The sequence below is a fragment of the Canis lupus genome, chromosome 20 (assembly GCF_011100685.1).
Source record: "Canis lupus familiaris isolate Mischka breed German Shepherd chromosome 20, alternate assembly UU_Cfam_GSD_1.0, whole genome shotgun sequence".
Taxonomy (NCBI): Eukaryota; Metazoa; Chordata; class Mammalia; order Carnivora; family Canidae; genus Canis; species Canis lupus.
In genome coordinates, this window is record NC_049241.1 from 2,634,280 (window position 1) to 2,661,862 (window position 27,583).

Sequence of the window (27,583 nt, forward strand, 5' to 3'; positions counted from 1 at the left end):
ACAGCTGAGCTCTTCCGACAACAGGGTTACATGCTGATCATTCTAATACCTGTTGAGGAAAGAAACTCCATTCCGTGGGCCGCCGCTGTGGAAGGCTGTCACTTGGTCCTTCCGTGGGCCGCCGCTGTGGAAGGCTGTCACTTGGTCCTTCCAGACCTCCCAGTATGGTCCCCAACCTCCAGGTGAGCAAGGTGAGGCCAGAGAACAAGCCGAGTCTCAAGTGGGTCACTCAGGCAGTCAGGAGCCTGGGTCACGACCACACCCCGACGCACAGGGCTGGGGAACGCCACGAGGACCTACAGCCTCAGGAGGCAGGCCTCAAGCCAGAGCGGAGGCTGAGGGTCTGGGCTGCCCTGGAGGGATGGGCGCCATGACCGGAGCTTCTGTAGCCAGGGTGCTGAGGCGGGGCAGGGCGGGAGGGGAGAGGCCGCAGGGCCTCGGGCATTCCCTCCAGAGGTCCTGGCTTCCTCTGCTCCCATTTCAGCTGCCCCCTCCCCCGGATCCCTGACAGCCCTTCAGACCAAACCGGTTTACTACAGCCCCCTATCTTGTCCTCGCTAGCATCCGTCACTACCTGCAAACATCTGCTTTCGAGTTTCTTTCTAAGGTCACACGCGATTGTGCCCTTTTAGGCACAAGGGTCCGACACGTCGTAAATGTATCTGTTAAGTGAATCACAGGTGTTGCTGTGACGGCTTTTGGACTCTGCTCAGAGTGAGCCCCAGCCCAGGGAGGCGAGCGGTCCACTGCACCTCAGAGAGCGCCGCCAGATGCCCAGGGGGAAGGAAGGCCGCGGCAAGGTGAAGCCTCACCAGGCCTCTGCGGCTCCTCGGAGGCGGCGCTGGGCAGCCGACCCAGTGGCTCAGACCTCCCTGGTGTCCCCCTTCAGCCCTCAGCCCGTCCAGTCCTGCTCTGGGGGCTCCGTCTCTCCTGGATCCACACCCTTTCCCTCCCACAGCATTTAAATGCACTCCTTTCTCAGCTTCAGATGAATCTTTCTGGATTTCATCTCCTGAATGGAAGTCAAAACTGGGGGCTGGAGTCCAGGCTTCTCCTCACCATCCCCCCCCACATGCAAATCCTTCAGGCCCCGGTACTACTCCTCTCAACTATGCCCCTGTCCTGTCTGCTTCGTCCGGGTGCCAGCACTACTACTGTTTTGTTCACTTCTGTGTCCCCTGCATTTCCTTCTGGGCCTGCCACAGAAAACACAGAGCCCATGACCTGAGGGAGCCTGAGAACGCAGAGGGCTGGGTGGGAGGCTGGAGGCCCCGTGGAAGGACTGGCCCCAGGAGGGGAGAGGATCTGGGTCAGGTCTAGCCCAGTCTCTCTTCCCTCCATCATCTCCCAAGGCTGTCCAGGCAGGTGACAGAGAAGTCCCCAGATCCCCGGCCAGAGTCCTGGAGTCCAGCCCAGCTTCAAAATGGCGCCAGGGCCTGGTCCAAGGCAGCAGGCCTGTGCGGAGGCCATGGGCCCTGGGGTACGCTTGGGGGCGTTTCCTGTCTGGGCCTGCGGCCCCCAACCGCTGGCAGCGCGGTTTCCGGCAGGGCTGCGGCCGGGCCCTGCACTATCAGCTCGGCACCAGACGCCCGGTCAGGATACTTGTGGTGAAACTGTGAGGGTGCACTCAGTCCTTTGGGGTTTTCTCCCATGTCAGCCTCCAAGACAAATGAAGGAGAGAAAGTGACATCCAGCCCTTCTTCAGCCATGTTTTCCCCCTTCTGAGCCGGGGGCCAGGCTGTGGGCAGCGGCTGCAGGGGCAGCTCAAAGCTGCGGCAGTAGAGGAAGCCAGGGCTGGCCACTGGGGTCAGGAGTCTCGGCCAGGACTGGACAAATGGGATCGGCCTGGGGTTCTGAACGATGCTGGGGAAGCCCCAGGTGAGCACTCCCCTCCCCCTGCCATGAGGGCCACAGAGCGGGCAGGCTGGGTCTGAGGCCGAATGAGAGCTACCAGGTGTCTGAGGGACCCCACCCTATACCGGGGTGGGGGGAGGAGTGGGGGCTAGGCCTGGGCCAAGACTGCACACTCGGGACCCCAGCTCACACCTCGGGACTTACAAAGGAGAACACTGGGGCCCTGTCTGCCACGGAGATCAAGAACCAGTGAGGCAGAGGGCTGTCCGCGGGCGAAGATGAGTTAGGGATGCGAGGAGCAGGGGCAAGGAGAGTGGGGATGCCTCACCTGTGGTCCCCAGCCCTGATGCTGGCCCCCAACCCCTACAGGACATCTGGAAACCCAAGTCCTCCTTGCCCTTCGGCAGCGCCACGGCCTGCCTTGCGCTCGGACCCCAGACCCAGCTGTAGCCCAGGCCCGGCCTGTGGTTCCCGACCCACACCCCTAGATGGCGCCACAGCCAGGGCATTGGCGTCGAGGCCACTCCGAGCTGCCCTGCCTTAAAGTGGCGGCAGCCCCGCACATGCGCGGCTTCCCTAGCCCAGCGGGCCCTCTGCGCCTGCGCACGGGCCTCCCTTCCTGGCGCCCCCACCGACGCGCCCGCAGGTTCCACGTCGTCACAAGGGCGCAGGCGCAGCTCCCTCCCCAGGCCTGCGGGCGGCCCACCGGCCCAGCAGAGGGCGCCCGTCGACGCAAGCCCTTGCTTCCTGCCCAGCTGTCCTTCCTGCTCCGAAAGTGAGAAAAGATTGAAGGAAATGCAGAAGGGAGTGGGGGCTGCCGCCCAGCAGTCGGGCGATTCCGAGGCCGCCACGGGAGGCGCAGCTCCGTCCCACCTAGGGGCGCCAGAGCGCGGGCGCCTGTGGGGCCGGGCCCGCGAGAACACCACGGTCAACACCCCTCAGCGCCGCCTCCACAGCTTCCAACCCGGGGGGCCCGGACACCCAAGGCCGCACCCGCGCTGCCGCCGGAAGCCCTGACTGGCGGACGGAAGGAGGTTCCCTGGCGGCAGGGAGCCAACAGCTAATGCCTAGCAAGCAGTTGCCCTAGGACACTGCACGGCTGTTACCTCGTGTGACCCCGCCTATGAAGCCGATCACCGAGCACCGCTCCATTCAAGGAGGAAATGGACACCCCAAACTCCCCGAAGTTTCTAGAGAGGCCGTGTGGATGCATGCCCAAGCCTTGAGCCAACGTTCTCCTCCATATCCACGACCTCTCCTTTCTTTCGACCCCGTAGCTTCCCACTGCCTGAGAAACCTCAGACAGCCCACCTGTATCTCCGTGTTTGGCCTCTCCTTTTCCAGCAGGCCCTTCCACAGGCCCTGAACACACCTGCATCTCCCCTCTGATAGCTTCCAGCTGCACATGCCCCATGGCCCCGTCCTCGCCCCTCCGTCTTGCACCCTATCTCTGGTGCACACCATCCACCCTTGAAGGAAGCCCCAGGTAGCTCCCACTCCCTCCTTCCCACTGTTCCACCCGCACAGTGAAGGACCCCTTCAGTGACCTGCTCCCAGCACGGGCTGACCCCTCCCGGCCTTCCTCCTGCACAGCCACTCAGCAGCACTTGCTGCTCCTCCTAAGATCACGTCTCCTCCTGGTTTCCATGACACCACATGCTCCTTACTCCCCAACCTGTGTAGAGTGGGGTGCTCCAAGCGGCCACTCTACTTTGAAGCCATACATTCAGTTCTGGGTGTCTTCTCAACACCCTTCCTAGACACCCTCACCCACCACCACCTCTACCTCACCATTTCCACATCCCTTCCACAGCGTGTTGAGCAACATCCACATTTATCATTTCCACACCAAGCCCTTTCTTTGAACTCCAAGCCTGAATGTCCAACTGCCCCCAACATTCCCACTTGGAAGTCACAGGCACACCCACCTCACCCTGTCTGAAACAGAACCCATCATCATCATCCTCAAAACTGGTCTTTACTAAACTTCTCCATGTGAAACGGTGGGCACAAGGCTGTCACTTGTGTGTGACACCCTCAACCCTCAACCCACCCCAATATGTCACACACCATGAGTCACATGCTAATCCGAAAAACCAGCTGGTAACATAAGGCGACCTTATCAGACGACACCCCTGCCCCATTGGAACCAGTTCCAGCAATTAAACACCTCCCAGCTGTGGTATGATGTGGAGACAGAGTGGAACAAGAGGACCTGACTAGGTCTGGGACATCGTGGAAGGCCTCCCTGAGCCAATAACCTTAAGCTGTTGCCTGAAGGGTGAGCAGCAAATCTAAGTAAAGACCAGGCACAGACCTCAGGCAGAGAGAAAGCCTGCACCCACCTACATCTCTCAGCTGCGCCCATGTGGGCACATGGCCCTCCCTGCCCAAGGTTTTTTCCCACACCTATTTATGGCCTTTAGCAGTGTGTTCTCAGCCAAAATACAAATCTAAGTACGTCTCACACTGGTCGGTCTCCCCTTGATTTCAGGATAAAACCAGAAGCCTTGTCAGACCTACAAAGCCCGAGCTCATCTGGGCTCTCCCCCACCTCTGCAGCCTATGCCATACCCCCTCCACGTCTCTGGATTCCCTTCAGGTCCACAAGCCCCAGCCTGTCCCAGGGCCTTTGCACATGCTATGGCTATCTATATAACTCCTATAGAGCCCAATTCCAAAGTCACTTCCCTAGGGAAACTGCCCAATTCCCCTATCCATCCAGAGTACACCCAGTATTCTCCAGTAAATACTGTCAGGAGAACCCTGTCCCTTTCCTTCATGGGGTTGTCACAGTTTGTGATTATGAATTTGTGTCTGATCATCTATCTGTCCTCAATAAGAACTCCTGTTCTCTGGGACCCCTGGGTGGCTCAGTGGTTGAGTGTCTGCCTTTGGCTCAGGGTGTGATCCTGGGATCTGGAAGGGAGTCTCACATTGGGCTCCCTGCAAGGAGTCTGCTTCTCCCTCTGCATATGTTTCTGCCTATTTCTCTCATGAATAAATAAAATCTTTTTAAAAATTATTTTTAAAAAGAACCCCTATTCTCTATTTCATCCATCACTGTGTCCTTAGTGCCTAGTACAGCATGTGATGCAGAACAGACAAAAAGTAACAACAGAGCCCTCACTCCCAGACTCTGTCCGGTAACCTTACGTAGCCCACATTATCTTTGTGGCCTCACTGTTCTAACATGTAAAATAGAAGTGATGCTTGCCATGCAAACGTGCTCTAAGTAAATCCACTATTTAATAAAAAGCACTTGATAAAAGTACTATCCTCAAGGTAAGTTATGAGATTGTCGCCAGAACAAATGTTCACAGTCCCTGCTTTATTTTCATTTGGCCACGCATACTTTAAAAAAAAAAAACAAACAAACACACTCACACACACAAAACACACACTCATAAAATACCCAAACATCAGGTATTAAAAGGGCAAAACACAAGGGGCTTACGGGATAAAAGAATATCCTAGGCTTCAGAACAAAACCATCAACTACTGAAAATTTCTTTGTTCAAAACACAAAGATATTTTGTTTTTAACGGGATTTAATTTTTTTTTTTTTAAAAAAGAATACTTTTAAGACAAAAACTAAGCTGCTTATGTTGCCTATGGCAGGGCCTGGCCTCACTTCCTTGAAGGCCTTTTATAAAATACAGATGCCAGCATTCAATGGCCTTGCTGGTGGCCTTCCCTCCTTCACCCCCAAACTGCCATCGGAAAGTGCAGCGCCCTGGGCCCATGCTGATGATAACGGTCAGAGGCTACAGAGCATCTAGAATGTGGTCGATCTTGGTGACCAACTCCTGCCGCTTTCCAGAGATGAGCTTCTCATTCTCAATGTACGTGTCTTTCTTGAGCTTGCCGGCCACCAGCCGCTCAGCTTCCACTGCAGACTTCAGCACCAGCTCCTTGACCTGTGCATCCAGCTTCTGCATCTCGCTCACCTGGCCAAGGCAAGAGCAGGGCAGAGCTTGAGAATGGTCCTCCCACCCACACTCAGCAGGGCCCACCACCTCCCATGCCTACAGACCCTGGAGCTCCCAGGGTAGAGGGGCTGGCTGTGGCAGGAGACAGGCCTGGCTTCAAATGCCAGCTCCACTTTCTATACCTTCAAGCTCTGACCTTGGACCTTAGCTATAAAGGATTGTGAGGATCAAGTGGAAACATTACGGGCAATGTCCTGGTGCGGTGCCAGGTACACCTCTTCCCTTTGGCTAGCCAAATTAGGTCCAAGGACTCAGGCAAGACTAATGGCAGGGGTGTGCCAAAGAGACTGAATGATCACCAGCTGGCTGTGAGGCTGAGGACTTCATAATCACAATCACTCAACATTCAGCAATTACTTAGCCACAGTGCTAGGCACTGGAAAACTGCAATCAAGAGAGATGAGCCATTTTGCTTTCATGAAGCCACCAGGAAACACTCGAGCACATAAAGAAAAGAGCTGCAGATAAAAGGTAGGTGCAATGAAGAGCACAAGGTAAGGGGAGGGAGTTCTGGGAGCAGCATGTGGAGAAGGGCTTGATCAGGGACTCTGAAGGGCACCTCTTCTTGTACAGGTAACAAGAACCACAAAGCACATCCCAGGTAGGGTGCCCAGCACTTTATATGCACTAACTCATTGTGCACTCACAACACTGTGAGGTACTAAGACACAAAGAAACAGAAGTTTGGTTACTTGGCCAGATTTACAAAGTCTGAGTCAAACACCTGAATCTAAGTGTAGCTTCTTCTCAGCACACAAGAGCAGTCTGGAGCTGTGCCCAGTCCACCCTCTGGGAGAGGAAGCCGCTGCTCTCAGTAGCAGCCAGGTGGAGAACGGACAGTGACACGGAGGCTAGCAGAGCCTTCTGAATCAGCCAGTAACCGAGATCCCAACCTTCTTATTCCACCATAAGGGTCAGCACCACAGGACAAGGCAAAGCAAGAGCTGCCCGGCATGTGACCCACACACAGCAGCCCCATGGTGCTCTAGAATGTGGAGGACAATCCCTAGAGGTGTGACAAGAAGGGCAGAGAGCTGAGTGACTCTGGGATGGCACACACTTACTTTGTCACACAGGTCGGAGCCCTCTGTCTTCAGCCTGGACTGCAGCGACGCAATCTCACTGGTCAAGGCCTTGTGTTCTGTCTCCAGGCTCTTCTTGCCACTGTTGAGGGTGGACACATCCCGCGACTGCTTGTACCTATTGATGGTCTCATCAAAGTGACGGTAGAGACCTATTCTCTTGTTGACCAGGGTCAAGACCTGCTCTGTGATGCAAGCCACCTTCATCCTGGCCTCTGCAGCCGGATCCTGTGGGGGAGACATCATGGGTGACAACATCTAGGCCTGAGCCGGCTCCAACCTTGACCTCCCTAAAAGTACCCACCACTGGCTGTGCAAACAAGAAAAGCCATCTTCTTGGAAAGTCAGAGAATCAAACCTTTGTGGATGTTAAATCTTGACCAGTTCAGCATAGGGGAGGACAGGGGACACAAAGATAAAGAAGACATTCACTTCAAAGTCCCACAGCGCAGAGAGAGGATGGGAGAAAGGCTACTAATGCTAGAACACACCACAAAAGGGACAAGAAAGGGAAGAAAGAGCTCAGTGCACGTCAGGGAAGGCTTCCAAGACTTTTATTAAGTCTCTCTCCTTAAAACCTTCAAGAGTTTCCTAGGGCCTGAAGGATAAAGCCCAAGCCATTCACGACCTGTCATTCACAACCCTTTAGATGAGGCCCTACATACTTTCCGGAATTCTCTCTCATCCCATGTCTACTCAAAAATTCTGACTTGGCAGCTCAAAGGCTGAATCTGGTCTGCAAATGGCTGATTTGGCCCACAATTGGTTTTTTCTCAATAAATTATCAAAGGTTTAAGATAGGGAGATGTATACATAAGGAACTGATTAAATAAACTGACCCATTCATTCAATGCAGTTCTCTGTAGCTATACAAAAAATTAAAAAAAGGTAAGATCTCTACAAACTAACATGGGTAATTCTCACAATCTGTTTAGTGGGGAAAAAAATGACAAAACATATATGGTGCTTTCTTCATTTTGTGCAAGAAAGAGGAGAAAATAAAGTATCTGCTCATTTTTGCAAAATAAATCATGAAGGATATCCAGAGACTGCTCAAATTGCTTATCTAAAAGGCAGGGTTTTACAATTTTACAATCAAAATTAAATATTTAGAGTGCCAGAGGGAGAAACTACAATAAATTCAAACAGAAATAAATGAATCTAGCTATATTTCCTATGAGTTAACATAGAAAAACTAAGCTAACTACCTTAGAACACAGTACTCAACAAGATATTCTCAGTCTAAAGACAAAAAGAACTGCTAGCAAATCTTGGGACTCTACAGATAGGCCTGGTGTTTGTGGTGGCATGAGTGCAGCAATTCTGAAACTATTTTGTATGTTTATGGAATTCAACGAATATATAAATATATTGACGTAGGGTCCAGGAGAGAAGGAAAAACAGTAGAATGAGGAAGGATGGCAAGAACCCTGTGGCATCAGACTGGAGTGAGATATCAGTGTTAACTGCTATTGTAAATACCATACATTTCTCCCCTAGCTCTGTCTGCTGGAAGGCCCAGACACAGCAACACCCCAAAAGCAATGATCACACCTAGCCCCCAGATCCTGCTCTCTAGGTACCATTCTCCTCTAAAAGGAACCAGGGCTGACTGGAGAAAGTACAGGAGGCTATGCCTTAAACACACTGTTGTGCCCAACAAAAAGGAAGTACTCTAAAAAATGACAAGACATGAAAAAACCAGACAAATCTAGAACAATTTGAGCATCAAAATAAGTAGCACCAGGGGACACTGGCCCATAGAGTAAAGAAGCCAGGAGTCCTAACAAGTAACCAGCCAACCAGGAAGAAAAGCTTCCCCTTACAGAACAGTGCCAACAAAAGGAATCAGTTTTTCAACCACCACACTAATAACAGATTCAGGTAAGAATCAATACTAAATGCTATGACTAATGAGTAAATGTACATGAGAGTATTTATATAGCCTCAAACAGATCATACCTTAATTGCAAAGAGAAAAACAATGAACTTTGGGGCTGCGATAGATCTCTGGGACCTGGGATGGAGCCTGAAGTCAGGCTCCCTGGTCAGTGGGGAGTCTGCTTCTCTCTCCCTCCTGCTCCTCCCTACCCCTCATGCTCTCTCTCACTCTCTCTCTCTGAAATGAGTAAGTTTTTAAAAAATCTTAAAGATAAAAAAAAGTAACCTTAACATGAAGAAATTAGGTAGACATCCGCTTAGCCAAGTAAGGAGAGTTAACATCCCCAGCACTGAGACCAGCTGACATCAGGTACCCCCGGTTGTGATGCGCTGCAAATGCAGCATCACTTTATAGCATTCTTGCCACAAATGCATAATCTGAATTTAATCAGAGAGAAACAGATGATACACCTAAGTTGAGGGACATTCTACAGAACCGATGTATACACGCCAAATATGTCAAGGTCATTAAAGACAGAGAAATGCTCCAGAGCTGTTCCAGATGAAAGGAGACTAAGGAAGTGTGGCAACTAAATGCAATGCATGATCCTCAGCTGGATCCTGGAGGAAGAAAAACAACTGCTGAAAATGTTATGGTCCCTAGGACAGTCTGCCAAATCTGAACACAGTTTGCAGGTTGGTTAACAGTGTTACAGTGACATCAAGTTTCCTGAATTCGATCATTCTACTGTAGTTAAGAGAATACTCTTGTCCCTGGGCTACACGCACGCTTTATTACTCAAGAGAATAAAGGATATAAATGTCTACAATCTACTCTCAAATGTCCAGGAAAAATAACTGTATATAATGGGAAGGCCGAATGTTAACTGTTACGCCTAGGTGAAGAGTATACAATCATTATTTCTGCTATTCTTGCAAAGTTTCCATAAATGTAGAATTATTTTAAATAAAAGTTTTAAAAAACCAAAGCAGGGGTACCTGGCTGGCTCAGTCAGTGAAGCACGCGACTCTTAATCTCAGGTTCATGAGTTTAAACCCACATTGGGGGTGGAGCCTACTTAAAAAAAATTTTTTTAATAAATTTAAAAATGAAAGCACTTATAGCTTAAAAAGTGGGGCCATTTCATAATAAAATCTACACTCAGCCCTTCTGTATGACAAGGCTTCCTAGCAGATGACTCAGTGGGTAGCCTCACTGTTCTACGGAACCAGGTTGGATCAACATCTTTGCTACATGTACCCTACTGCTCCCCTTTGGATTCCACCAAAGTTGTCCCTGCTGTTGCACAAACTGTTCCTGCCAGCTGAATGCTCTTCCCCAATTTCTCTGCCAGTCACATCCTCAGGGAAGCCCCAACATGAAACACACACTGCTGGCTGTCCTATTTCTGCAGTGCTTGCCTACCAGCAGCACCCTGTCTCACAGAACACTGCATGCTCTGTGATCATAGCAACAAGAACAAGGTCTCTCTCTTTACAATAAGGGTCAGCAGAGGCCACAGGCAGGAAGGGGCTTCTGGGCAAGAGGGTTCTGTCTCGGATTTGCTGTGAAGACCAATGCTCAGTAAAAAGCTAATGAAACAAATTATCAAGGTCCAAAATGACTAACCAAAAACGTGAGCAAAAGGCCAAGGGGTGGGTACCTTTGTAATGGAAAAGTCCAGCCTGACGTAGATGATGACAGTGAAGAACAAGATGTAGAAAGCTGCCACCACCAGCAGTGGCTCCTGCAGCATGAGCACCTTGTTGAATGTGTAGTGCACCTGTAGGGGCAGAGAACGGGGAATGGGCAGGGATGAGGGGGACTGGCTTCCACAGGTCTGCCTAGGGGCAAGAGGGGCCCTAGCAGGCCCACCATCATCCAGGCCGCCCACTCACCCCCAGACTGTGCTCAAAACCCAACAGCCCCAGGAGGGAAAAGATAAAGACAGGCAAGTGCCTGGCCCCCAGGACCCCATACTCGGGGAGGAAGACACAGAAGGCAGAGAACAGTGGAGTCACTTACCACGATGTCCTGAATGTGCTGCTCCACCAGATTTTTCTTATAGGCAACAATCACAGGGCGGCCAAACGTGTCTAGGTAAGTGTAGTGCAGCTCATCTGGGGCCCGACTGATTTCATAGGGACTGTCAACTTGGATGTTCCTAGATGCAGGTAGGAATGAAATACAGCCTAAGACAAACCGCACTGACCAACAAGTTCTTTAGGATTGGAAAATTTTAATGCCCACGGGGGCCTTTCAAGGTCACTAAGTCCACACTCCACTCTGCTCCCCTCCTGGCACCACAGACCACCAGACCTCCTGAAACAGCTGACCCGCTGTCAGAATACCCTATTAGACCATTCTCCTGCTGAGGTAATGACCAGCTCCCTGCATCTTGCTCTTGCTAGTGCTCACCAATACTGGCCCACTCCTGGAGGCACACCACCCACACAGCCCGCCAGCCTGCTGTGCACTCCACCCAACAAGAACTTCTTGGGAACTTAATAAGGCCTCTGAAAAGTCACTCCATAAGGTACAATGGAGACATGTCCTGTTTTTGTCTGCCTAGATCCACTCTCCCTCCTCTGGGTTCTCACTATAGTTTTTGCTAGAACTTCCCATCCCCAAGAGAGGGCAAACAGAAGCTCCCCTTGAAGTAGAGTGAAGTGCACAAAGACACACATAGTTGTTTATCACTCATGTCAAGGGTAGGTCCTCTCTGAACAACTGTCTGTTTCCACCACCTGGATTTCCAAAGATGTCCTGGCTCTGCAACTTCTGCTGCCATTTTATAAGACATGCCTTACCCTTCCAAATGCACTCCTGTCTGCTTAAACTGGCCAAAGACAGCACCTACTGTTTGCAAGCACAGAACCCTAACACAAGGGATCCCTGGGTGGCACAGTGGTTTGGCGCCTGCCTTTGGCCCAGGGCGCGATCCTGGATATCCGGGATCGAATCCCACGTCGGGCTCCCGGTGCATGGAGCCTGCTTCTCCCTCTGCCTCTCTCTCTCTCTGTGTGTGTGACTATCATAAATAAATAAAAATTAAAAAAAAAAAAGAACCCTAACACAAGATCAGGACCTCACTTTCGGAACCTAGTTTGACTAGTCCAGGATAAAACAATGCCATTGCTGCACCGCTCTTCTTTTTTGTATTAACGCAGCACAAGAGCTACCTGGCTGTCCGGACTCTGCATTCTGTCTGCTACAGACCATCCCATCCCCTTTGGATGCTACACCTGTCATGAAGAGGGACTCTGTTCAGGGAATATATTTCATAAATCAAGCTTGTGCCTCATTTGAGTCTAACTTTTCTGTTGAAAGTCCAGTCAGAAAGTCCCTATAGAGCTCTCAACTATGTGCTGAGCACCTACTCAGCGCCCCCAGAACACAGCTTCCTCTTGAGGTACCACAAGGCCACTGCCAGAGAAATGGGAAGCAGAGGAAAGGAACAGTCACACCCACTTGGCCCCTTCAGGCAAGATGATCTTCACTGTCAGAGAATCTATCACTTGCTCATCAAACACATGGTCCACGAACCTCATCTTCAGTGCATACTGGTCACCTGAAGAAAGACAAAGATGTGCAGGCATGTGAAAAACAGAGGAAGTGACACAGGAGCTAGGGGGCAACAGAGGGTAGGAACACTTGCTCTTTACACAGAGAAGAATAAAGAGATACTATCTAAAGTTAACAGACTACGAGATTCTGGGAGACCAAGGTGGTGGTGGCAGTATACTTACGGGTCTTTCCCAATTTTTACATAAAGACAGAGCAACTACACAGCAAAACTAAAAACCCACAGAACGTATTTATAACAAAACTAGGTAAAACACAGATCTCCAAGGGGGCGGGGGGGGGTGTTATAAAACAAAATGTGCATACAACCTGCACATTACTAGTGTACATAAAGGAGAAAGTGGAGGAGACAACAGGGCAAGTGACAGACCTGAGAAGAGCAGAGCCCCAATCAGGCCACGCTGTTCACCAGAGAATGAGGCAGGCCAACTGTAGAAGAGCGGCTGGAGTTCCAAGGAGTCCTCCCCTGACCCCACATGGTGGGTGAGCAAACCAGGCCCAAGGAACTGCCAGTCTAGAGCAGTCTAGTCCCTGAGAACTTGGAATAGCCATCAGAGCTCCACTCCCAGGACAGCACCCTACTCAGAGGAAAAACTGCCAGAGGAAAAATCAAAATGAAGCCTAACATGGACAGCAGAGCTACAGGAAACTGAGCCAGGGAAGGCTCCAAAAGGAAGCCGCCACATTCAAATCAACAGGGAACTGGGCAATTACAATACCTCCTCCTAAAAGCTCACATTAAAAATGAACAGAAGGGCACCTGGCTGGCTCAGCTGGGAGAGCACACAACTCTTGACCTCAGGACTATGAGTTTGAACCCTACACTGGGTGTGGAACCAACTTAAAAATTTTTTTCTTGGGCAGCCCCAATGGCTCAAGGGTTTAGCGCCGCATTCAGTCCAGGGTGGGATCCTGGAGACCAGGGATCGAGTCCCACGTCGGGCTTCCTGCATGGAGCCTGCTTCTCCCTCTGCCTGTGTCTCTGCCTCTCTCTCTCTGTATATCTCTCAGGAATAAATAAAATATTTTTTTTAAAAAGTTTTTTTTCTTAATTAAAAAAAAACGAGCAACAGAAAAAGGGGGCCCCCTCACTGTTTTTAAAAGTTACAAAAAGAGAGAATATCCCAAGTAAAATGAAAAACATGCCAGAAATTCATGCCACAGAACTGATTAAAACTGTTCCCATGGGGCACCTGGGTTTCCAACTCTTGGTTTCAGCTCAGGTCATGATCTCAGGGTCGCAAGATGGAGCCCCGCATTGGGGTCCATGCTGAGTATGGAGCCTGCTTAAGATTCTCCTGCTCCCACTCTCTCTTAAAAACAAACAAAAAAACTGTTGTATTTCAAAACAAGCTAAAGCCATTTAAAAAATGACACAAGTCGGGATCCCTGGGTGGCTCAGCGGTTTGGCACCTGCCTTTGGCCCAGGGCATGATCCTGGAAGTCCCAGGATCTAGTCCTACATTAGGCTTCCTGCATGGAGCCTGCTTCTCCTCTGTATCTCTGCCCCTCTCTCTCTCTCTCTCTCTCATGAATAAATAAAATCTTTAAAACAAATGACACAAGTCATAAAAGAGCAATATAAACCAGAATTATAGAAATTCAGAAAACTGACAGAAAGTAAGAAAAAATTCAGAAAAGAAATTTTAGAAATAAAATTGTTTTAGAAATAAAGGCTATGGGGCAGCCCCGGTGGCTCAGTGGTTTAGTGTCGCCTTCAGCCCAGGGCCTAATCCTGAAGACCCAGGATCGAGTCCCACATCGGGCTCCCTGCATGGAGCCTGCACTCCCTCCCTCTGCCTGTGTCTCTGCCTCTCTCTCTTCTCTCTGTGTGTCTCTCATAAATAAATAAATAAAATCAAGAAGAAAGAAGGAAGGGAAGGGAAGGGAAGGGAAGGGAAGGGAAGGGAAGGGAAGGGAAGGGAAGGGAAGGGAAGGGAAGGGAAGGGAAGGGAAGGGAAGGGAGGCTATGCTAAAAGGAATACAAGTGAAAAAACACAACAGGTAATGTCTTGTAATAAATAAAAAGTAAAAAGAAGCAAAGTTTTCAATGAAGGAAAGACTCAAGAGAAACTGCCAAATATTGAAAACAGGCAAAGACTCAATATAGAATAGGAGCCCCAACAGAGAAAACTTACAAAAAGGTTTCAGACTGTAAGGTAAAACCATAATGCTAACCCAAGAATAGCAGCACAGCAACCACATGTAGCCAAAACATGTTCTATAAAAGTATTAAATTTTAAAGAAAGAATCCTTTTCAGTATTTATATAAAAAGACTTAGAAGGGGAGGTGACTTAGAAAGGGGAAAAATTAGATCATCAGACTCTGACAGTGACACTTCATACCAAAAAAAGTAACCTATTTAAGATATTCAAGGAAAGATGTGTGAGCCAGTGATTTTATGTTCATCAAAATAGCTTATATGCACAAAAGGCACAACCTGTTATCAACTATCAACATGTAAGAACTCATTCCCACAAGCCTTCCCCAAGGAATCTACCAGAGAATGAGCTTCAGAACATGAAAATGACGAAAGTCATTGGTCACTGTAAACACTGATGGGGTGAGCATTAATTAGAGTTACTGCAGAGCTAAGTCTAGAGTTCAAATGGGAGAGGTACACTATCAGTTCTGACAAGAGAGATATTCAGTATACATACAGCACACCAAAACACTAGGGTAGGATCAGGAGAGGTCATGCCAAAAATAAATAAACTTTTTTCAGTAATCCTATTGGAAATGGTAGCATGACCACTTTTATTCTGAGACTGCGTAAGTGTGGGATCAAACAATTGTGAAAGGCTCTCTAATTATTACGTCACTTCTCCTCCTTCAGAACAAGGACTCTCAATATAGAATCAGATACAGACAAAACCTATGAGCAAAATCCCTATAGTCCACACTAACTATATAACTTCACAATTTTCTTCCACATAGGTATAATACACACCTAGCTCTGTCAGCTGAAAAGGCCTAGATATTGACCAAACTCAGAACAATATGCATTTCTAGTTCTCCAACTATGGTCTTTTAAAAAAAAAAAAGATTTTATTTACTCATTAATGAGAGATACAGAGAGAGAGGCAGAGAGAGAGAAGCAGGCTCCATGCAGGGAGCCCAACACGGGACTCGATCCCGGGTCTCCAGGATCACGCCCTGGGCCAAAGGCGGGCACCAAACTGCTGAGCCACCCAGGTGTCCCTCCGACTGTGGTCTTAAAATACATTTTTCCACAAAGAGAAACTGGGGTTTGAGGAGAAACAGGTGATTCCAAGTCTCGGTCAGAAAATACCCAAGCGGACCAAGAATTATCTTTTGTACAGCACCAAGGGAGGTGAAAGCTTTCAGCTTGTAAGAAATACACAAAGGCAGGATGCCTGGGTGGCTCAGTAGTTGAGTATCTGCCTTTGGCTCAGGTCATGATCCCAGGGCCCTGGGATCAAGTCCCGATCAGGCTCCCCACAGGAATGCATGGAATTGCATTCTGAGTAAGGAGTCAGCAAAACCTCTCGACTATAGGTTACAACTGACTCAAGGTCTGCAATAGATAAGCAGAAACAAATAAATCAGGTGGAGGAGGGAACTATGGATTAAGAGAAACCAACAAAACCTCAAATTTTTCAAAAAGGGCAAAACTAAAGTAGAGATTCAAGAGACATACAGTTGGGTGATAAAACTGAAGAAAGTCGAGAAAGTGGAGACTAAAAACCAGGGCAGTAAATACTATTGTGGGGAAGGAAAGCTGGCTGGCTCAATTCAATGTCTTGGCCTGAGTGAGTGGTGGTTATAAGGTGTTCTTAGAATCAGTTACTGAGGGCAGCCCTGGTGGCGCAGCGGTTTGGCGCCGCCTGCAGCCCAGGGTGTGATCCTGGAGACCGAGGATCGAGTCCCATATCGGGCTCCTTGCATGGAGCCTGCTTCTCCCTCTGCCTGTGTCTCTGCCTCTCTCTCTCTCTCTCTGTCTCTGTCTCTCTCTGTGTGTGTGTGTGTCTCTCACAAATAAATTAATAAAATCTTAAAAAAAAAAAAAAAGACTGGCAATTGTTAAAACAAAACCACCACTAGAAATAAAAATGCAGGAAATGAAAGAAAATGAGTGTCTCCCCTTTCTATTCCCTAAATACTGACCCAAATTATAGAGGTACTCATAGCTTGGGAGGTTGTAGCCAACGATGTAATGGGTCTTCCACCCGCCAAACAGAGGGAAGCGAGGCCGGATTTCCATCTCTACCGAGTCATCCAAAATAAGGAGGTGGCTGGTGGAAACATTGCCAATCTCATCCCGGTAGTAAACATCCTGGGCAGCGGCAGGGAGGATGGTCTGCAAGAGAGAGCACAACGCCTTCTAAAGCCTCCAGAAACTTACTCACAGGAGATGATCCTAAAAACAGAAGACTTTCTGTGCCAAGAGCCTTCCCCATAGCATAGTCCCCAAACTGGGAATAACATAAGCCTCCCAATCAAGTTTGCACTAAATAGTGCAACTATTTCTCAATCATGGCAGGTAAATAGCTAATTCTCCTAAACAATAAATAATGGAGACAATTGTAAATACTTTAGCAAATACTGAAGGACTAATACAAAGATAAAGGTAATTGCTAAGTTACTCTGCAGGGAGAGAAACTAAAAATGAAAGAAACTATATCCAATCACTAGGTGATAGGGTCATGGAGGGGGTTTCCCCACCTCACATTCTTTACTGTACCTTCCAAATCTATAAGCATATTTCCATAATGAGGAAGAAATAATTCTAACACTTCATTCCCATAATGAATCCTTCTGTAATACTTAAGTACAGTTAACTCTTGAATAACATGGGTTTGAACTGCACAGGTCCACTTTTATGTGGATCTTCTTCAGTAAATACAGTAAGTACTATAAATGTATTTTCTCTTATGATTTTCTTAATAACATTTTTTTCTCTAACTTAATTATAAGAATACAGTATATAATACATACAACATACCAAATATGTGGTAATGGTCTACTCACGTTAGTAGTTAAGCTTCCAGAAAACAAGAGGATGCTAGTTAAATTTTCAGGAAGTCAAAAGTTACATGCAGATTTTCAAATGTGTAGGGGACAGGTGCCCCTAACTCTATGTTTTACAAGGGGGTTTTCAACTGCATATGTTTTCAGTTTTCAACTGTACATGAAAATACAAGATTTCATTTATAAGACTAAAGATATATACAATTTCATGTGCAATATGATAAAATCTTTTTAAGAGTATTATAAAAGTAAGAAGAAATATTAAAATATGAGCAATACTAATTCTGGGTGGTGGTATGGTTTTCCCTTTTTCTATTATTCAAATTTTCTTTTAAAAACATGGCCTACTTTGGTGTGCCTGGCCAGCTCAGTTGGTGTAGCACATGACTTTTGATCTCAGGGTTGTGATTTCAACCCCATGGTGGGTATAGAGATTTAAAAATAAAATCTCTTTTTTAAAAAATGGCCTATATATAAATGGGAACTATCTTTTTTAAGATTCTTTTAGTTAAAAAAAAAAAAAAAAAAAAAGACTCTTTTTGTTAGTCCCAACTGTGATCTACTTGAACACCTTGAACACCAATCGAACCCAAACAATGCTCCATATTTAGACACTTTCAAAAAGCCAAAGCACAGATATGATAAAATGATACTTTCTCCCAATGTCTGAGTTGCATACCCCATACCTTAAATGAGCGGATGGACGCTATTCCACTATCTGGCTGTCTCTGGTAATCATAGCGTGAAAAAGGTCCCTTCAGCACAGCCCCTGTGTGCTTCAAGTCCACATTTTCTTCCACAGCAATGTTACCCCAGTGAGACACCTCAATGACTCGGGTCATGCTGGTGATGGTCAGGAAAGGGCTGTTGTTCTCATAATGTACTTTAAAAGTATCCTGGAGAGGAAGGAAACAATTCCAATTTTGGGTGACGGATAAATCAACACTAGTTTCAAATACTACTGGAGTCAATACATATATAAGCAAAAGAACGGCTCAATTATGGGATAGTTAATGTGTGCTATATTCTAAAGTGATGCTTACTAGGACTTTTTAATGGCGTATGGAAATAAATACTCATGATGTTATTACTAAATAGAAAAATAGGGGCAGCCCCGGTGGCTCAGCGGTTTAGCGCTACCTTTGGTCCGGGGCGTGATCCTGGAGACCTGGGATCGAGTCCCATGTCAGGCTTCCTGCATGGAGCCTGCTTCTCCCTCTGCCTGTGTCTCTGCCTCTCTCTCTCTCCCTGTGTCTCTCATGAATAAATGAATAAAATCTTTTAAAAATAAATAAACAAATAAATAAATAAATAAAATAGAAAAATAGGCTACACAAAATTGTTTTAGGTTCTAATATAAATACCATTTGTATTTTAGAAACAAAAACTTCTACATGCCACTTATCTTAAAGCCACCATAGGAGTAAAAGAACAAAAAGAACCTGAAATGAAATACAGAAGAATCCCAACACAGGCAGAAATCAGAGTTCTTAGATTGTTTCTACCTTCTCCTTGTGGTTTTATTTTCAAAATTTCTATAATGAGCTTTTTTAAATTGCCTTTTAACTAATTTTTGCAGTTTTTTTTTTAAAGATTTTATTCATTTACTCATGAGAGACACTAAGAGGGAGAGAGGCAGAGACACAGGCAGAGAGAGAAACAGGCTCCATGCAGGGAGCCCAATGCGGGATCTGATCCCAGGACCCCAGGATCACGCTCTGGGCCAAAGGCAAGCACTCAACCGCTGAGCCACCCAGGCGTCCCTAATTCTTGCAGTTTTAAAAGAAAATGAAACCTTAAATTGTAATAAAGAAAAATTCTGATGAGGTGATATATATGATCTCATAAAGACATAATGTCTACCCAATAAGCTAGCAAATAACCTCAAAACTGAAGATGATTCATAGCACTGCTGGGTTTTTCTAACGTGGAGAAAACTTACCTGGAATAGTCCCTGGAAGAGAGACTTGTTTAGCTAACTTGTCGAGCTAACACAAATATACGTGTCAGGGCAGCCCAGGTGGCTCAGCGGTTTAGCGCCACCTTCAGCCCAGGGTGTGATCCTGCAGACCCGGGATCGAGTCCCGCGTCGGGCTCCCTGCATGGAGCCTGCTTCTCCCTCTGCCTGTGTCTCTGCCTCTCTCTCTCTCTCTCTCTGTGTATTCTCATGAATAAATAAATAAAATCTTTCAAACAAAACAAAACAAATATACGTGTCAGTTACTCTTTCACGAGCGTTAAACAAACGCGTGATCATTTAATCCTCAACACAATGAGCTAAGTACTACTCTTTGCGTTTTACAAACTAAAAACACCAAGGTCCAGCAGTTTCAGCATATTCAAGGTCATAAATAAATCTAAATGGCAATAGTAGGTCTTAGGGTCTTCAACATTTTAGCTCTGGCTGTGCACTCCTCTGCAGTAAATACTGCCTTCCCAGACAGTTCTCAGAGAATTAAAGGATACACCTTTAGAAATTCCTCCACTTTGCCAATTTTACCACTGAAATTACTATTAAATCTTTCTGGTCACTGAGTAGTATGAGTGCCCTTCTATGAATACATACTTGGAACCTTAGAAACAGAATCTGAAAGGACAAGAAGTAATAGAAAAACACCCTTCTTCCCCCAAAAGTCCATGAAAAAGGACAGTTTATTAATTCTCATAGCTCCTGCTACTTTATTCACTCATTCTATGAGTAAATTCTTAAAGGTTTAACTTCATAGTATTTAATGCCAATACTGACAAGGGTACAGGAAACTGACAGTTTCTGACTGCTGGTGCCATAATAAATTCGCTAAATCTTTTGAAAAACCACTTGGCAATATACCTCAAAAGATTTTTAATTTTGGGCAGCCCGGGTGGTGCAGCGATTTAGTGCCGCCTTCGGCCAAGGGTGTGATCCTGAAGACCCAGGATCGAGTCCCTGCATGGAGCCTGCCTCTCCCTCTGCCTGTGTCTCTGCCTTTCTCTCTCTGTGTCTCTCATGAATAAATAAAATCTTTTTAAATTTTTTTTTTTAATTTTTGAAAAAGATTTGAGAGAGTGACAGCTCATGTGTGGGGGGTGGGGGGGTGGCATAAGGTGCAGCAAAGGGAGAGAGAGAATTCCAAGCAGACTTCCTGCTGAGCACAGAGCCCAAGGCAGGGCTCAAGGCTGGGCTCAATCTCACGACCCAGAGAACATGGCCTGAACTGAAATCAAGAGACTGTTCAACCAACTAAGCTACCCAGGTGCCCCACATTAAGAGATTTTTAAATGTTCATATGCCTTGATTTGAAAACTTTTACTTCAGAAAATCTACCCTATGACCAAAAGACACATGAAAAGATGCTCATCATCACTTATCATAAGGGAAATACAAATTAAAACCACAATGAGGGAAGCCTGGGTGGCTCAGCAGTTGAGTGTCTGCCTTTGGCTCAGGGCGATTCCGGAGTCCAGATATCAAGCCTGCTTGTCCATCTGCCTATGTCTCCGCCTCTCTGTGTCTCTCATGAATAAATAAATCAAATATTTAAAAACACACACACACAATGAGATATCACCTTAGAACTGTCAGAATGGCTAAAATCAATAACATAAGAAATAACAGGTGTTGGGGAGGATATGGAGAAAAAGGAACCCTCAATGCACTGCTGGTGGGAATGCAAACTAGTGCAGCCACTGTGGAAAAAGCATTAAGGTTCCTTAAAATGTTAAATACAACTACCTTATGATCCACCAATGGCTCTTTTTGGGTATTTACCCAAAAAATACCAAAACACTAATTCTAAGGGACACATGCACCCCTATTATTTATAGTAGCATTACTTACATTAGCCAAGAAATGGAAGCAGCCCAAGCGTACATTGGCTGATGAATAAAAATGTGGTACATATATATTCACACAATGGAATATTATTCGGCCATTAAAAAAGAATGAAAGCTTACCACTTCCAACACAGCATGGATGAAGCTAGAGCATAATGCTAAGCGAAATCAGAGAAAAACAAATACCATGTGATTTCACTCATATGTGGAACTTCAAAATAAAGCAGCAAATGGAATATGTAGATAGAAGTCAAGAAACAGACTCTTAACTATAGAGAACAAACAACAAAATGATGGTTACCAGAAGGGAGGTGGGTGGGGGGATGAGTTAAATAGGTGATGGGGATTAAGGAGGGCACTATTGTGATGAGCACTGAGTGTTGTATGGAAGTGGTGAATACTATGTTGTACACGTGAAACTATTACACCATATGCTAACCAACTGAAATTAAAGTCAAAACTCAACTTAAAAAAAAATTTATCCTGAGATTATATAAAAAGTTGTATGTAAAGAGATGACTACTGTAGTGTTAGAGAAAAAAAGCTAACTGTCCAACATAGGAAACTTGGCAAAAAAGCTTTAAGGCATCAAATTATAGGATCTTATATGGCTATTAAAGATGCTTTACAGGGGTGCCTGGACGGCACAGTTGGTTAAGTGTCTGCCTTTGGCTCAAGTCATAATCCCGGATCCTGGCTTCCTGCTCAGTCGGGAATCTGCTACTCCTTCTCCCTCTCCCTGTCTGGCACTCCCCTACTTGTGCTCTGTCTCCCTCTCCCTCTCTGTCAAATACATAAAGAAAAAAGAAAAAAAAATATTTTACAAAGGTAATGTAAAATGTTTAGAGAATATTCTAAGTGGTAAAAGTATCATGCAATACTTTAAACACGATAGGATTTCCATATCAAAAAGCACCCATGCTTAGAAAGAAATGACTCCGGTACTATTATGTCAAAAGTAGAGGTCAACTGGTGTCAAATTTTCCTCTGTATATGCCAGTCTCTCATGAGTATTTTATTAATTTAAAATGGAGGAAGAAAGTCCAAAATCCAAAAGATGTAAAATTTAAAAGCCAAAACATTAGAAAGATAAACCAAAAGCTAATATGAATGCTCTCCAAGAAGAACAGAGAGAAGGGAGAAGTGGAAGCAAGAGTTCTCTGAGCCTACCTTGTTACAGAATTTTGGCTGTTTTCATTTCAAAAAATTGAATCAATTAAAAAAAATTCTTAATAGTGGAATGACCCAAAATGAACAGCCCTATGTCAAACTAACATCTGAGACACCAAGAAAACAATTATTTCAAATGACATTAGAACAAATTATTTTGACTGTACATCCTCAGTGATATATGTTCTAAACAAGAGATTGCAAAAGAAGTCTTAAATATCCTTGTGTTTTAGAGATGATAATTAAGTACGTAGGCTGAAATGACACGCTTCCTAAGATTTACTTTAAAATATTACAGCAGAAAAAAATAATAAAATAAAATAAATAAATAAAATAATAAAATAAAATAATAAATTAAAATAAAATAAATAAAATAAAATAAAATAAAATGAAATAAAATATAAAATAAAATAAAATAAAATAAAATAAAATAAAATAAAATAAAATAAAATAAAATAGGGATCCCTGGGTGGCGCAGCGGTTTGGCGCCTGCCTTTGGCCCAGGGCGCGATCCTGGAGACCTGGGATCGAATCCCACATCGGGCTCCCGGTGCATGGAGCCTGCTTCTCCCTCTGCCTGTGTCTCTGCGCCTCTCTCTCTGACTATCATAAATAAATAAAAATTAAAAAAATAAAAAATAAAAAAAATAAAAATAAATAAAATAAAATAAAATAAAATAAAATAAAATAAAATAAAATAAATAAAATAAAAATTACAGCAGAGGGACAGCCAGGTGGCTCAGCAGTTGAGCGTCTGCCTTCGGCTCAGGGCATGATTCTGGAGTCCTGGGATCGAGTCCCACATCGGGCTCCTTGCATGGAGCCTGCTTCTCCCTCTGCCTAGGTCTCTGCCCCTCTGTGTCTCTCATGAATAAATAAAATCTTTAAAAAATAATAATAATAAAATATTACAGCAGAACCTGGGTGGTTCAATCAGTTAAGAGGCTGCCTTCAGCTCAGTTCATGGTCCCAAGGTCCTGGAATAGAGCTCTGCATCAGGCTCCCTGCTCAGCAGGGAGTCTGCTTCTCCCTCTTCCTCTGCCCTGCTTCCTTGTTCATGTGCGCGCGCTCTAATTAATACATGAAAATCTTTAAAAATAAATAAATAAATATTACAGCAGAGAAAAAAGAAAGTGTCGATAAGTGTGGTAATATTCTGATACCCACAGAGTTAAAGTGATAGGCTATGGGAGTTTATTACACTATTCTCTACACTTCTGCATTTGTTTGAACTTTTCCATAACAACAGTCTGTTTTAAGCCTTGACCGCTCCCTCTATGTTTAAGGCCCAACGCCTAGGCTCAGCGAGGCAGCCAGCTTTACTACCCCAGCCACCCCAGTCAGTATAGTGCCTGGTCTCCCATCTCCAGGTCTCTACATACAATGCCTTGTTCCCTTCTCCCCCAGCCCCCACTCCAACTCTCTATATGCTACCTCCTTATTCTTTATTATTATACTTTTTTAATGTGAGTATATTTGCTGGAATTGTGCTACATACAACTTGGCCATCCACCCTAGAAGCCAATTTATTTGTAATCTAATCTTAGAGGAATCATTTAGTTTCACCAATTGCTTCATCTATAGCCAAAGACTTTTAAATTTTTAACTATTTTTTTAACTATGATTCAAAGAAATGCTCATATTTATTATTTAATACACTGTCTACAAAGGCTAGGAAATAAGATGGTCGGTCAGCAAGCTATTCTTCCCTTCCCTAATCCCCTCCTCCTCCACTTTGTTTGCATTTAAAAAGTTAAAAAAAAAAAAAAAAAAGTTAATGTCTCTAAGCTCACATTTTATTTCATGTGATGGGAGTACTTTTAGTTTAAAACTGAGCCTTTTCATCCAGAGGACTGGTATACCTTAAATAAATGGTAAAGTGGAGAAAAATGGACAGGGCATGCACTCCCCAGCTCCTCTGCTTCGTCTGGCATACCTGCCCATGGGCAGTTTGAGATCTCACTTCATTTGCTGGCAAGACCTGCACGTGGAGAAACTTGCCCTAGCCCATCTTATTTGTATGGACACTTCTGTTTCAATTTGGAGCTCAATATTAGGAAACACCCAGCAGTACCTACAGATAAACTATCTTCTTCAACCTAGTCTTTAACTGTAATAAAGCTACATTATTTTTTCACTTCCAACCTATCTCAATACTCTTGTTTCTCAGTATGTACAGAACTCAGGAAGGGGGAAGAAGACTACTGTTTGTAGGGTTCCCTCAGAGACCTTAGCAATCTCCATTTAGCACTGTCACTAGCTAATAGTTGGCTTTGACAGATCCTAAATGCTGATGCAATAATTAAACTAAGTTCATGTGTCATTGCTTCAAAAATCCAAGTCATGAAGTTTGAGATTCATCTGTCATGTTTTTCCTCTTTAAAAATCTTCCTAAACCTCCCAGCCTCCATCTGTACTCCCAAAATGAGAAAGGGAACCCCCAAGAGAGGCATTTCACAGTTGGTGAAGATATTTGGGGATGATCTTAAAAATGACTTCAGGGACACCTGGGTGGCTCAGCGGTTGACCATTTGCCTTTGGCTCAGGGCGTGATCCCAGGTCTGGGGATCAAGTCCCGCATTGGGCTCCCTGAGAGGAGGCTGCTTCTCCCTCTATGTCCCTGCCTCTCTCTGTCTCTCATAAATAAATAAAATCTTAAAAAAAAAAAAAATGACTTCAGATTTACGCCCATCTCACATCACCGTGCCTATCAACTAGTAGTCACTCCAGAAGACATTCACTGAAATAGACAGGGACAGACTGGACCCCACATGAGCCTACCTGACTATAAGCAGGGATGTCTCTGAAAGGTCCATAATCCAGGAGGTCCTCAGAGCGCGTAGGGTTTCCCAACTTGGTGTAGCTCTCTACATTTCGGGATGCAAGCTTCACACGCATCGTCTGTGTCTTCGTTGGATAGGGAGAATAGAAATAATGGTTCCCCTCAAACACTACAAACTGTTTCTCTGACTGTGTGATCTGGGTTGGATATGGCTGAAGCACATGGGTATAGACTGTTTCCACAACGACTGAGACCTTGGCCCCAGGATCAAGAGCAACTGGGAGCTTGACTGTGAAGAATCTCCCACTGGAGGAAGAACAAGGCAAGAGAATTAAGAGATGAAGGGAACTGAAAAGAGAGGCAGCAACTCACCATCACAGCAGTATTTTGTACCCAAAACGAAAGCAATTACCTTTAGGAGATCACCTCTAACCTATTAATTTAAGCCTTTTTAGATTAATGTCTGGGTTATCATTTCACATTTGTTTATAATAACAAAAGTATAGGAGCACCTGAGTGGCTCAGTTAAACATCCAACTCGTGGTTTCGACTCAAGTCATGATCTCAGGGTTGTGAGATTGAGCTCCCCAAGTCAGGCTCCACGCTCAAAGGAGAATCTGCTTGAGATTCTTCCTCCTTCCTTTGCCCCATCCCCACTCTCTTCTCTCTAAAATAAATAAATCTTAAAAAAAAAAAAAAAAAAAAAAGATGGGACACCTAGGTGGCTCAGCGGTTGGGCATTTGCCTTTGGCTCAGGGCGTGATCCCGGGATCCAGGATTGAGTCCCACATCAGGTTCCTTGTGGGGAACCAGCTTCTCCCTCAGCCTGTGTCTCTGTCTCTGTCTCTCTCTCTGTCATGAAAAAATAAAAAATCTTTAAAAAGAAAAAGTATAAAACAACAGGATAATGGTTGAAGCATTCCAGCAGAGCCACACAGTAGAATATTGGCAGCCACTAAAAAAGATGTTTGGATCTGTGTAGATATTAATCATTTCCATGTACCATGTAAAAAAACAGAAATATTTACAAATGACACAGTATGACTCCACCCTAAAGTATAAACATACACAAATGTGAAGAAAAGTATTCCAATGAAATGTTTCCAAACTGTTAATGCTGTGTTGGGGAGGAGAATAAGCTTCATTTTATTTTTATTTTTCAATTTGTTTAATGAGCTTATATCACTCTCTAAACTAAAAAATAAAGCTACCAGCATTTTTTTTTTTAAGATTTTATTTATTTATTCATGAGAGACACAGAGAGAGGCAGAGACACAGGCAGAGGGAGAAGCAGGCTACTCACAGGGAGTCCGATGTGGGACTCGATCCTGAGACCCCAAGATCTCACCCTGGGCTGAAGGCAGCACTAAACCGCTGGGCCACCAGGGCTGCCCAAGCTACCAGCATTTTTAAGAAAAAGAGATGGCTGGAAACTACTGAGATCCATAGGATATTAACTCAAAAATGAATCTGAGTTTTCTAAACCAGGAGATAACTTTTGGTAGACCCAGAAACTGTTAGTGGAAAATTAAAGGCATTTAACATACTTCCTTGGAATTTGTCCTCCAAGGTCAGAGTATGGATCACTTTTCCTGATATGGCCTTACAAAATTGTAATCTTGCATGTCTTTATCATCAGTCACACCATCACACACCCTGTTACTACTCTGAAGTACCTACTCTAAATATAAGCCCTATACCTTCTCCCAGGGCAGTCTTAACCAATTCTTGGCTTCAAGTTCCAGATCTGCTTCTTGTCCCATGCTCTGTCCAGAGCACTAAACTCTCCTATTTTCAAATCTTCAGCAGACAGCTCCAACAACCAAACCAAAATACCTAGTAACAAAAAAAAAAAAACAAAAAAAAAGAAACCTAGTAACATACATGATCCCAATTCCTTACTCTGTTAATACTACTACCATCTGACCACTTTTTTGTCAGATTTTATTTATTTATTTGAAAGACACAGATCACAGAGATAGAGGGAGAAGCAGACTTGCCACTGAGCAGGAAGCCTGACGCAGGGCTTAATCCCAGGACTCTAAAATCATGACCTGAGCCAAGGGCAGATGCTTAACCCACTTAGCCACCCAGGTGCCCCAATCTGACCGTGTCTTTTTTTTTTAATACTTTATTTATTTATTCATGAGAGACAGAGAGAGAGAGAGAGAGAGAGAGGCAGAGACACAGGCAGAGAGAAAAGAAAAGGCACACCCTGAGCCAAAGGCAGATGCTCAACCGGTGAGCCACCCAGGTGTCCCTCTGACCACTTCTAAACCAAAACCCTCTTGCATGTTCTATGCCTCACTTTACTCTATCCCCAAGGGTCTGGATAATCCTGCCTTAGAATGTCTATCATATTCATCCCTTCCTGGCTTCCCATTGCAAACAATTCCCCACAGTTCAAACAATTCCTCCTTGCCAAGATTA

General features: G+C 45.3%; 1 protein-coding gene across 1 annotated transcript in view; it reads right to left on the reverse strand.

Annotated features, from left to right (window-relative positions):
- Positions 1-5,387: 5,387 nt before the first annotated feature.
- The window catches only part of RPN1 (ribophorin I), a 28,420-nt gene continuing 6,224 nt past the window's right edge, over positions 5,388-27,583 (reverse strand). Inside the window, exons 3-10 of the mRNA XM_038565482.1 lie at positions 25,153-25,459; positions 18,075-18,284; positions 16,525-16,717; positions 12,282-12,381; positions 10,836-10,974; positions 10,474-10,593; positions 6,911-7,156; positions 5,388-5,804 (exon numbers count right to left, since the gene is read on the reverse strand). Coding sequence (XP_038421410.1) covers positions 5,622-5,804; positions 6,911-7,156; positions 10,474-10,593; positions 10,836-10,974; positions 12,282-12,381; positions 16,525-16,717; positions 18,075-18,284; positions 25,153-25,459 — 1,498 coding nt within the window. The 3' untranslated portion in view covers positions 5,388-5,621. The remainder of the gene's footprint in view (positions 5,805-6,910; positions 7,157-10,473; positions 10,594-10,835; positions 10,975-12,281; positions 12,382-16,524; positions 16,718-18,074; positions 18,285-25,152; positions 25,460-27,583) is intronic.